Below are 12,792 nucleotides of genomic sequence, written 5' to 3' on the forward strand. Positions count from 1 at the left end.
TCAGAGAGGGCACTTGGAAGTGAAGTGACTTGCTTAAGATCCTAATGCTAGAAGTGGTCAAGAATCCGTCAAAATCAGGACACTTACTAGAAACTGAACATCATATTAGAGGCTGACTCATTCCCTTGTCTTAACGTCTAGGAGGAAGCAGAAGCACAGAGCGGGCAAATTCCTTACAGAGGTCACACAGCCAGACAGTTAACGTCAGAGCTGATTTCTGAATCCACTGTCGAGGCTTCCAGGCCACACCGAAGACGGAACCTGAAGGCTCCAGTTTACTCCCTTCACTCTCCTGCCCTCCCCACCCAACCTGTCTTACATGACACTTGACATTATCCATCACTCCCTCCCCCTGGGAACGCCCTCCTCCTCCGGTTTCCATGGTAGCACATTCTCCCCATCCTCCTCCTGCCTTTCTGGCAGCTTCTCACTCTCCATAGTGGTGCCTGAGCCTAAAAAGCAGGGGATCCCCAGGCTGGGTCCTCCATCTCTTCTCTCTTCATCACTTCCCCTGAAAGCTCACCTCCTTTTCCATCTGGGTCTCCAGCTCTGACCTTACACAGCAACTCTACTTTTGAGTAATAATGGATACTTTACACATGTTAATAGCTCATGTGCTGAGCCCTGTACATACATTAATTCATTAAATTCTCACAACAATCCCATGAAGGAAGTCCATTCTTCAGATGAGGAAACAGACACAGAGAGGGAAAACCAAGCTCTGACCCCAGCTTTAACCACTACTTCTATTACAAGAAGAGATATGAAATTGTAGGACATTTTGAAACCAGAAGCGAAAACTTTCCTCCCACCTCTTGAAAAGAGAGGAGTGGAAATTTTGTAGGAAATCAGACCTACTCCACCGCTTTGAGAGCCCGGTGATGATCTAGAATTACATTGTCAATTTGCAGCTTTAAAATGCATCATGCACAATACACTTTGAAACTTGAAGATTTGGAGAGCTTCAGGAGGAACAAAAGTTCATGGAAAATTGCCCTTTTCCCTCAGATTTTTCCATTTAGTTTTAAGTTTTCAAAAATGTCACCCCAGGATACCGGCTACTAAGGCTCTTCTACTTCAATGATGCCTGGAATTCATTGAAAACTTGGACCCTGGAGTTCCACAGACTTGAGTTCTGCGACCACGAATGGGCTCTGTGAATTAGGGGTAAGTGGTTTGACCTCTCTGAGCCTGACTTCTTGTTTAAAATCAAGGCAGTATTGCTCCACTGGGCTGTCATGGACCAGAGAAATGATGGGCATCAAGCTCATGGCATGGGGGCTAGCACACGGAAGCATTCGACTGAGCCCCACGCGTCAGCTGCACACAACTTCTTGGGTTTAACAAGTGCTTGATCATTCTATGCTTTTGTACACACTGTTCTCTCTTCTTGGTGGCTAGCTCCTAGTCATCTTTTAAGGCCCTCTGACCCTTTCCACCCTTCTCAAAATTGCTACAAATATGCGTTTCAGTAAAAAGCTAGAAAAGGCACTTCCCTGTGACACCCCCGCCCATCCTGGGGCTCCCTATCACCTCACATGCATCACACTGAGATGCAAAGATTCATTTATGCTTTGGTCCAAGCATAGGCTCGAACCTTCTGAGGATGGGGCCATATTGGACTCACTTCTGAGTCCCAGAGCCCAGTGTGCACAGGAAGTACATTTCAACATGTTTGCTTTACCTTAAATGCAGTGGTCAGGACCCAGCTCCTGCTGACTCCAAGACAAAATTATATACCAGGATTGGTAACAAGCAGGCAGATCCAGACAGCCACAGGAAATGGCAGTGACTGGGTCTAGAGCAGCCTCAAGACAGACCTGTCCCAGAGGGGTTGAAGGGGACCCAGTGTTTGCAAGGAGAATAAACAGCCCTGGCTCCAATTCACCGCCTTCAAGAGTCTTCCCTGGTTCCTAAATTGTCCCCTTTCTATGACATCTCCAGAAGGCACTAGCAGGAGGGGGTCCCAAGTGATGATACCAAGTGTCCCGGAGTGTGTCCCCTGCCTTGCTGAACCCCCCACCCCATTCAGACACAGAGATCTTTATAGCCACAAGCTCCATTTGGATGGTGACAGCGATCCAGGCGGACTGGGACCCCAGGCCTTGGTAGCTTAGCAGCCTGATTGGAGTGCTGGCTATGATCCCACATCTTCCAGGACACTAGTGGAGCCACTTCCTGAAGGAAGGACATTCCCAGGTCTGGGGCTTCTCATCCTGAGAAGGTGACTATGTTTTGCCCACTAAGGGCATCCCTGCCCCTCAAGGTGCCCAAAGCCCACCTTGGTGCCTGAGCCCCAACCCCCAGAATGCTAGTTCAGCCCCTGCTGGAGTGACAGCCTCCCAGAGAGGAGAAAGGCTTTTGTTCCAAGGAAATGACTGTCAAAGAGAGAAGAGGTATATCGCTTTTTTTTTTTTCCCCTGTTTGAGACAAAGACGTCAATTTCTTTCCATCTGTCCCAAAAAGGGAAGAAAATTAAATTTGTTTTTACAAAGATGTCAGCACACAGCTTCAATAGGGAGTCAGGGTGTATGTGACAGAGGCAGTGTTGTGGGGAGAGGGGAGAGGTGGGGGGGTGGTGGAGATGAAGTTTGGGGTGGGGGACACAGAGAACAGACCAGACCCTCATATAGGGGGAAGCAAAGATCTGGGGATGCCGGAATAAAATGCCAAACGAAAAGGAAAACTTCTATGCCTAAGTCTGGTGGACCTGGCCCTCAGCAGCTTGAATGGGGCAGCTCGCGCAGGGGTTGGGGACCTGGGGACACAGACTGATGCTGGCACTGCGGTTATAAAAGCCTTCTTCTCCCCAGTCCCTTCCAAGTCAGGTCCCAGGGCCGGGATGCAGTTCATCAGACATACTGGGTGTAGTAGCCAGATGTTGGGAGAAGGGAGAGAGGATTTCTTGGAGGTTCTTATAGGGTGCCAGTGTCTGAGAGGAGGAAAATGCCACCCTGGTGCTTTAGAAACCAACCCCCCCCCCCCCCCCCACACACACACCCAGAGCCAGGGGCCTCCTACACTCAGGGAGCTATTAGCGTGGCCCTCTGTCCTCCAGCATCTGGGCCAGAGAAGCCACAGCCGTGGGGACCCCCAAAGTGTCCTCCCTGTGGCTTGAGGACCTAACTTCAAAGTAGAAGCCCCCTCCCTCTGCCTCAGCCCCCCTCACCAGCCTTTGGCACAGAGGCCGACTGGTTTGGGATTTGCAAGCCCTCCTGACTCCTCCCCGTGGGGACCCCGCCCCAGCTGAGGCCTGTCTTGCTTGCTACCCTGTCCTGCAACTCCACTGTCCCATCTCAAGCTCCACTTCGATGCTGCGCCTCCCTGCCCCTTCCAGGGAAACGACTGTCGAGGAGAGAAAAGGTGTATCGTTTCTAGTTTATTTTCTCTTCGTTCATAAAAATGGCAAATTGGGCCTGGACCTCGGCGAGCCCCTTCCCTTTCTGGAACTCCGGGCTGGGACTGGACTCCAAGCTGCAGCCCCACTGTTTGTACACAGGCCCTCTCTCCCAGCCCCGTCCAGAGCTGGACCGTCAGCCTCACCGTCCCGTCCTTCAACTCACCCCCACAGGAGGCCCCTCCCCATCACACCGGGCCCGATCTTGAAGCTCGATTCCACCTTCCGCAGCACCGGCCCTCCTTGGTCCTGGGCCGGGTCTCAGACCAGGCTCTCACTCCCGCCAACCCAGCTCCAGCTAGAACGAAGGGGCCCCCATTTAGCCGCCCAATCCCAGAGCCACAGGTCCACTCCCCGGGGCTAGCGAGCTCCCCCTGCCCCAACCCAAAGCCTTTGACCTTGAGCTCGGCCTAGAGGCATCGCCCCGCCGACCAGCCCACTCCCAGCCCGCCCCAGACCACCCCACGGCAGGGCCGCCGCCCGCCCCACCCCGCGTCGTGGCCCCCGCCCCAACTAGGACTCCGCCTAACCGCCGGGTCCCTCCGGAGGGGCGCGCGGCGGGCGGGCCGGCCGGCCCCGGGTCAGGCGGCTGCGCCACCGCCGGGGCCGTCGGACGGGGTGCAGGCGGTGACCCGCTCGCGGGCCGTGGCTTCGCGGGCGCGGCTGAAGCTGCTGGGCTCCCGGCGGCCGCAGGGCATGCGGCAGAGCTGGCGGAAGCAGCGCTTGAAGTTCTCGTCGAGGAAGGCGTAGAGCACGGGGTTGAGGCTGCTGTTGGCGTAGCCGAGCGCGATGCACAGGTGCAACGCGGCCACCACGAGTGGGTCGCGGCGGTTGATGTCCACCAGCGTCCAGACGATGACGAAGATGTGGATGGGGGCCCAGCACACCACGAAGGCGCCCACCACCACCAGCACCATGCGGGTGATGCGCCGCAGACTGCGGTCCTTCTCCTTGGAGCCCGACAGCAGGCGCACGCTGCGCAGGCGCAGCAGCATGAGGCCGTAGCACACGGTGATGACCAGGATGGGCACGACGAAGGCGAAGAGGAACACGCAGATCTTGGTCACCGTGTCCCAGTACCAGCTTGGGTTGGGGAACTGGAGCATGCACACCACTGCTCCGTCTGAGCCAGAGAACAAGGAAAGACACTGGGTGAGGGGCTGGTGGGCCTAAGGACTTTGTCTCCCTGCTCACCCACCCTTCTAGGCTTAGCCAAGCCCCGCTGCCTCCTCCTGGCCTTTTTGATTCTCCTCCCTGCAATGTCCTCCATCACTTCTGCACTTGGTGAACTCCTACTCATCCTTCAAGACCCCAGCAAACTGGCCCTAACCAAGGAGGTCTGTTTTCTATATAGTCTCTCCCAGTCCCTTTATCAGCCTCTGTGCCCGTGGGGAGCAGTGATATAATGATAGAATTTAGCTCAAGCCCACTAAATGTCTATCATGATGATAACTGAAAACACTGCACACATTTACAAAGTAGCTCCAGTGGGGACAGTACTGCTAAGATTGACTTGAGAGCACGTGTTAAGAGTAGGACTCAGGCCCTGCTAACTGTGTGATGTGGCCTGGGCAAATTGTTCAACCTCTACCAGAGTTTCCATAAAGTGGGACTAACAACAGTACCTAAACTCATAGGGTTGTTGTGAGGATCAAATGGGCCATGGTGTGGAAAGCATTTAGCACAGAATGGTTCAAACACTAAGTGCACTCACAGGGCAGAAACACGGGAGTCCAGGGGTCAGAGCTAGGGCCAAGGAGGCAGATCTCACCTTCATGTCAAGAACGTTCTGACTGCCACTCTTGTGCACAGATAAGAGGGGATGGAATAAGCTCCCTTCTCCTGGAGTGTGGGCTCAGGCTGCATGAGCACCTTGGGGATGTTATAGGATTCAGATACAGGGCTGAGGTTGGCCCAGGGGACTCCCAGGACCTCTTGGGATCCTGGAATCTGAGGACCCATCCAGCGGACTTGGAGCCTGAGAGCTGTGAGAAAGGGGCTGGGGTCCACAGACAGAGTAGGTCCACAGGACATCAGGCTGGCAGACCACCAGCCACAACTGGACCCAAGGACTTTCATGGTACAGGTGGCAGAAGCAGGCCCAGAGAGGAACAGCACTTGTCCAAGGTCACACAGCAAGTGGCTTATAGAACTGAGCGCCAATGGCACACACTTAGGGAGTGTGTGTGTGTGTGTGTGTGTATGAGAGAGAAAGTGAGTAGGGGGCAGGGGATGAGGAGGCCCATCTGGCCCAGCCCCCAGGAGGGCTGAAGTTAATGGCCTGTAAACTGAAGGCTGACAGTGAGGAATGAGGTCCAGCTGCTGAGTCAAGACAAATCACTCAGAGACTATATAAGGGCACGGGGAACTCTACCCTTGTGAGGGTCGAGGGTGGCCAAGAAACTCCCCACCAGGCCTGTTCCCTCTCCTACGACAATGCAAACCTTCACCCTGGCGGCAAAAAGGAGCAACAGTTATGGGGACAGGAACCCTGGGCTCTAGGCCAGATTCTCCCAGATGCCTGCTAAACAAACCACCTGACCTCTCTGACTCTCAGTTTGCTTTCAGCCCAATGGAAGCAGGCGTCCCTGCCTTGTCTATCTCACAGGCTCAGTTATTCTAATAGCTGCTACTTATTGGGCCTTGACAATGAGCCAGGCCTTGTCCTAAGTGTTTTACAACCTATCATCTCATTTAATCTTTTCAACACCCCATGACAGAGCGTGGCTCAAGAGAGGTTAGTGACCAGTGTCTCTGACACCTGCTAAATTACTTCTCCCATTTGTATCAAGTTGGGGTCATTTAACCAGCTATCACTGGACTTCCAGTGTGGCTCACTGGTAATTCGCCTGCCAATGCAGGATTCCCTGGAGAAGGAAATGGCAACCTACTCCAGTATTATTGCCTAGGAAATCCCATGGACAGAGGATCCTGGCAGGACTACAATCCATGGGATCACAAAAGAGTCAGACATGACTAAAGCAACAACTAACCAGCTATCACTAGGAAGTGATGGACCCTGCATTTCAAGTAATTGTGCTTTCTCACCACTCCCATATTCATCTGCTGGCCAGAGGCTAGTACGTGTGTGTGTGCTAAGTCACTTCAGTCATGTCTGACTCTTTGTGACCCCATGGACTGTAGCCTGCCAGGCTCCTCTGTCCATAGGATTCTCCAAGCAAGAATACTGGAGTGGGTTGCCATGCCCACCTCCAAGGGATCTGCCTGACCCCGAGATCAAACCCTCACGTCCTGCGTTGCAGATGGGTTCTTTACTCATTGAGCCACCATGGAAGCCCAGATGCCAGCACACTGTAGCCCCAACCATCATCTGGAGGCTGGATCGCTGATTGACTGTGTGGAGTAGAGCTCCTCCTCCTCTTACTCACACTGGACTGTGATGTGAGTGAGAAATAAACTTCTACTGCGTTAAGCTATGGCTGTTACAGCAGCCACCCTGACTGATACAGGTAGTTACTATACTACACTAATTGGTAGAGCATTTCACTCTGAGGAAATGCACCTGTCATTCTATGCAGGCCATTCTCTAGGCCCTGCTTTGGTCATCTGGGCCAATGGGGTGGAAGGGACTTTGGGATGGGATTGCAGATCTTACGGCCCCCACTGATCACTGGTCACCCTTACCCCACTGGCTATCCATCCACACATCTGGCCATCCATAATCCCATTCATAAAATTTCTTTGGCCAACCACCCATATGACCACTGACCAGTCATTCATTCTCCCATCAGTCCATTACTCACATTCCCATTGGTTGATTATTCACACTCCCACTGGCCAGCCATCCACCCTTTCATTGATCAGCAACCCATACTCCATTGGTGATCCACCTACACCCACCCTGTTAAAAGGTCTACAAACCCACAGAAGCCTGTGTGCTGCCTCCTGTGGTCAGTGATCTGTACCAAGGCTCCCTTCCTCACTCACCCCGGGGGCGGGTCACAGCCATGACCATGATGGGTACACCGACACCGGAGGCCAGAACCCAGATGCAGATGTTGATCAGCTTGGCCTTGGCAGGGGTGCGGAAGTCCAGGGCCTTGACGGGGTGGCAGACGGCAATGTAGCGGTCAACGCTCATCATGGTGAGTGTGAAGATGCTGGTGAACATATTGTAGTAGTCAATGGAGAGCACGACCTTGCAGAGCAGTTCCCCAAAGGGCCATGTCTCCATCAGGTACTTGGCGCTCTGGAAGGGCAGTGTGCTGGTGGCCAGGGCGTCTGCCAAGGCCAGGTTGAAAATGTAGATGTTGGTGGCCGTCTTCATCTTAGTGTACCTTAAAAGGAAGTGCATATATAATTGTTCCATTTCATGGATTTCAGTTTCACATGAAACTTACGGAGGGAAATGACTGACCCAAAGTGACGGGAAAGGTCAGGGGCAGAGGTCGGACTAGAACCCTGACCTATCTGATTCAGCATCACTCCTTTCCACTATAACACATTCAAAAGGAGTTCTCCAACAGGGAGTAATTTTAGTAGGAAGTTACTCAAGGAAAAACCCTTATCTTCTCGGGGGTTCTAAGCAATATGCTTAAAGATAAAACTTGGCTCCAGAGGAAAACAGGTCTCAGTTCTAATACTGCCTCTACTATTTATTAGCTGAGTGACTCTGGGCTAGTAACTTGACCTCTCTAAGCCCTGGTGTCCATATTGTTAAGAAAAAAAAAAAGAGTGATACTTTTACCAACCTCATAGGGCTGTTATAAAATTTAATAACAGATGATAAAGCATTTAGCCTTGAGCTCAGAGCATGGTAAGTGCTCAGTATATGACATTTGTTATTATTCTCCATATATAAAAATGAAGCTGGGGGCTAGACCAGAGTGACCTGACCCTCTGGCCTCTGCCACTGACCTGGCCTTTGGGGAATATGATTAGCCAACTCTGAGGAAGCCGAGACAAACTGGCTGGGGCCTCAGACTGCCTGGGTGTTCTCCAGGGTTGACCAGGGCTCCCAGTCGGTGGGCCTATCCAGGCCACCTTAGCCCCAGGTGGCTGGACTTCCCCAGCTGCAGGCAAGGGAAGCAGGTGACAGAGTCACACACCTGACCCAGGGCATGAGTCCAGGTGTCCAAACCAGATGTCTGCAGCCACGCCGGGCACCCAGAGCTCGGCAGCATCCTTCCTTGGTCTACTTGCTGCCCAGCTGCCAGCCCTACAGCTGGTCTCTTGTTGGGCCAACGTTTACAGTCATGACCTCTCCTGGGGAGGCCCAGGCTGGGCACCAGGTAGCCTGGAGGAGGCGAAATACACTGAAACAGACCATCCCCATGCAGTGTGATCATCACAGAAACACACAGACACCAAGGCAGGGATTAGGATACTTCCATGATCCTGGAATGATCTGAGAAACCCAGGCATGAGCAACTCTTCAAATTTCACAGCAAGAAGAGCCCAGAGAGATTGAGGGAAAGTTTTTACTACCTGTGGTCCAGGGACTCCGGAGGGAATTACCAGAAGAGTCTGTGAGAAGTGCAGATTCTTAGACTGCACCCCAGATCTTCTCAATCTTAATCTCTGGAAATTGGGCCTGGGGAATCTTCATCTTCAACCAGACACCACACACACACACACACACACACACATACACACACACACACACGTGCGCGAGCTTCTCATGAACTCTAATGCTTGAGAAACACTATGTAGCCTAAAGGGCTTCCCTGGTGGCTCAGTGGTAAAGAATACCTGCCAATGCAGGAGACACGGGTTTGATCCCTGCTTCGGGAAGTTTCCTTGGAGGAAAAAATGACAACCCACTCCAATATTCTTGCCTGGGAAACCCCATGGACAGAGGAGCCTGGTGGGCTACAGTCCGTGGGGTCACAAAGAGTCGGACATGACTGAAAGACTAAGCAGCCACAATGTAACCTAAAGCCCACACTGGGGAGAGGTGAGAAAGTGATCCGAGGCCACAGAGCGACGGTGGCAGACCAGGGGAGAACTTGGCCCTCCTGGCGCCCAGATAGTGCTCTCTCCCCGCTCCACCAAGGCTGGAGCCACACCGCGCACCTCTGCTCTTCTGGGCTGAACCTGCCTGACAGCGGCCGAGTCTGGTGCCCCCAGCATGAGCGCGCCCACTGTTTTGAATGACTGAACGAACTCACATCACCTAAGGCTGCTCCTTCACAAAGTGACTGATTTTCTTTTTTTCTTTTTTGGCTAAAAAATAAAAAGGACTCTTTCATTGTCCTCCAGGGCCAGCATCTGTCTCCTTCCTCCCAAAATAGCTGTCATTTGCCCTGGGGCTGGAGAAGCAAAAAGTTTTGCTCGGAGACAGCAGAATTTCAAGTCTCGGGAAGTCTGCCTTCAGCGGGTGCGGGATCACAGCTGTGTGGGAGGCGGTCCCAACCCCGCAGCTGACTCGTCTAATTTCACTTCTTTTACGCAGAACAATTAGAGGCTGTTCTCTGCCTGCTATTTTGATTTGTGAAGGATCCTTCAATTCCCAGAGGGGGCTGGGATAAGGGGAGTGGGTGATGAAGCTGCTGTAGCTGGCCCAGACAGGGCTGAGGCACGGCCGACTCGGGGGGTCGGTGGGGCCTAGTAGAGGGAGGGGGAGGCCCACTGGCTGCCAAGCCGGGTCCTCCTTGCCTCCTCAGTACCAGTCCTGCCACTTGACGGCTCTCAGCCCCCTAGGGACGGTGGTTTAGCCTCTAAGTCGTGTCCGACTCTTGCAACCACATGGACTGTAGCCTGCCGGGCTCCTCTGCCCATGGGATTCTCAGTCCCCTAGGAGCTCCTCAAAGTCCTCTCTCCACATTCCACAGACTGGCCCCTACCACCTCTCAGGCCTCAGCTCCCAGAACCTTCCTCTTGGTGGGTGTCCCTTCTCTGCTCCACCCCCCGCCCCCACCCCCTACCCACCACAAACAGCCTCTTTGCTGTGGCTTGGCCACATCAAGCCCATCCCACCTCAAGGCCACCGGACTGCAGTTCACTCAGCCCGGAACCCTCATCCTCCAAATTTTGCATGGCTTGTTCCTTCTTCTTCTTCTTTTTTTTTTTTTTTTTTGCGGCTGTGTTGGGTCTTAGTTGCAGCATGCAGAATCTTTATTTTTGGTTGCAGCACGAGAAGTCTTAGTTGCAGCACCTGGGATCCCTGACCAGGGATGGAACCCAGGCCCCTGCACTGGGACCTCGGAGTCTTAACCACTGGACCACCAGGGAAGTCCTCTATTCCTTCACTTAATCCAGGGTTCTATTCAAATATCTCCTCCTCGGAGCTGCTGCCCCAATATCTTGGTACCCTCTCTCCCCTCCATCGCCTTGCGTGCGTGCATGCTAAGTCACTCAGTCGTGTCTGACTCTTTGCGACTCCATGGACTGTAGCCTGCCAGGTTCCTCTGTCCATGGGATTTCCCAGGCAAGAATACTGGGGTGGGTTGCCATGCCCTCCTCCAGGGGATCTTCCCAACCCAGGGATCAAACCTTTACTGCTGAGCCACCAGGGAAACCCCTCTATCTCCTTACACTGCTTCAGTCTTCTTTACGAAGACTGAAGTACAAACCACCGCCTGTCTTTTATCTTCTTTTCTCCCCCTTTGTCTCTCTCACCCACATAAGCTCCCTGAAGGTAGGGCACGTTGCCCATCTCCTACCCTGCTGTATCATCAGGCCTGCCAGACGAATAGCAGCTTCTCCATCAACATCTGTGGTACAGATGTCTCAGTCCAGGCCTCCTCAGCTCTCACGGGGACCATCACAGCGGCCTCCTGCCCCACCATTCATCCTCCACGTGAGTCAGGATGCCCACAGTAAAGGTGAGTTTGCTCAGGCAGATTCAACTCTATCCCTTATGATCCTTCCATGGCTCCCCATGGCCATGGGGATAAAAACCAAACTCCTCACACTGGCATTTCATCTGGGTGGCCTCCCTCCCCACTGCGCCCGCCCACCCTGTCCAATCCCATCTGTGGTTGCCTCAGACGTTTGTTCGTTCTAGCGTGCCCTCCCTCTGAAGAGCCTGCCGCTGTGTTGGTTTGGCAGGAATCCTCCCGACTGCATACACGCGGTTTCTGCCAGTGTAATACAACACCCTAGTGTCAAAGCACTGTAATGAAAACAGCTGCCCTGCTGCCCCACCTCGTCTCTACTTCTCAGCCCTGCTCCCCAGAGCAACCACTTCTAATGTTTTTAGTTATTCTTCTAGTGATTATCTCCATAATTCTAAATAATATGTTTAAATGTCTATTTCTTGATGTATCTATTTTAGACAGTAGCTGTTGAAGTTTGTATTCAGTTAAGTCAGGTTATGGGCTTCCCTGGTGCCTCAGTGGTAAAGAATCCGCCTACCAGAGCAGGAGACGTGGGTTCGATCCCTGGGTGGGAAGATCCGCTGGAGAAGGAAATGGCGACCCAGTCCACTATTCTTGCCTGAGAAATCCCATGGACAGGGAAGCCTGGGGGGACTACAATCCATAGAGCTTTAAGAGTTGGACATGACCTAGTGACTAAACAAAATAACAAAGTCAGGGTATGCACCAGTAACAGACAATCCCAAAATCTTGATGGCTTAACACATGAAGAAGCTTTATTTCTTACCCTTGCAGAATCCATTCAGTGTCTCCAGGACATCGATATTCCGTGAGGCAGTTCCAGCCTGCTTCAATCTTGTGGCTCTGCTATCTTAACCCAAGGCTGCCTTGGCCACCACAGAGGGAGAGGGGACAGACACAGAGTCATCTAAGCTTCAGTCTAGCTGCAACACAGCACTTTCTCTTGAAGCTGACTGTCCAGAAGTAGTTATATTGGCCCCATCCAATTGCAAGGGACTGAAAAGTAATCTTTTGTGCACCCAGAAGGAGGGAGAACCAAGTATTGGTGAATACTACTAATTCCTCCTTATTGTTGTTTAGCTGCTGAATCGTGTCACTCTTTTGCGACCCCAAGGACTGTAGACTCCTTTGTCCATGGGATTTCCCAAGCAAGAACACTGGAGTGGGTTGCCATTTCCTTCTCCAGGGGATCTTCCCCACCCAGGGATCGAACCTGAATCTCCTGCATTGCAGGTGGATTCTTTACTATTGAGCCACCAGGGAAACCCCCACTAAGGCCCACAACACAATAAGGATGAACTCTCTTCATCTACCCAGCTTCCTCTCCATCCTCCCAATATAGTTCTACCACAATTTAAAATTGTTTAGTCAAGTTGATATCCAGAGTTTATTTTTTTTTCCAGGGTTTACATTCATGGTTTAAAAAAAAATTATTTATGTATATTTCTTTGGCTGTGCCAAGGTCTTAGTTGTGGCACACAGGATCTTCAGTCTTTGTCGTGGCATGTGAGTTCTTTAGTTGTGGCATATGGGATCTAGTGCCTTGACCAGGGATCGAGCCTGGGCATGCTGTGTTGGGAGCACAGAGTCAGA

The 12,792-nt window shown here is 52.4% G+C and overlaps 1 protein-coding gene across 1 annotated transcript in view; it reads right to left on the reverse strand.

The window, feature by feature from the left end:
* Positions 1-3,081: 3,081 nt before the first annotated feature.
* Positions 3,082-12,792, reverse strand: part of OPRD1 (opioid receptor delta 1) — a 40,958-nt gene continuing 31,247 nt past the window's right edge. Inside the window, exons 2-3 of the mRNA XM_055574830.1 lie at positions 7,346-7,695; positions 3,082-4,520 (exon numbers count right to left, since the gene is read on the reverse strand). Coding sequence (XP_055430805.1) covers positions 3,979-4,520; positions 7,346-7,695 — 892 coding nt within the window. The 3' untranslated portion in view covers positions 3,082-3,978. The remainder of the gene's footprint in view (positions 4,521-7,345; positions 7,696-12,792) is intronic.

The sequence above is a fragment of the Bubalus kerabau genome, chromosome 3, assembly GCF_029407905.1.
Source record: "Bubalus kerabau isolate K-KA32 ecotype Philippines breed swamp buffalo chromosome 3, PCC_UOA_SB_1v2, whole genome shotgun sequence".
Lineage (NCBI taxonomy): Eukaryota > Metazoa > Chordata > Mammalia > Artiodactyla > Bovidae > Bubalus > Bubalus kerabau.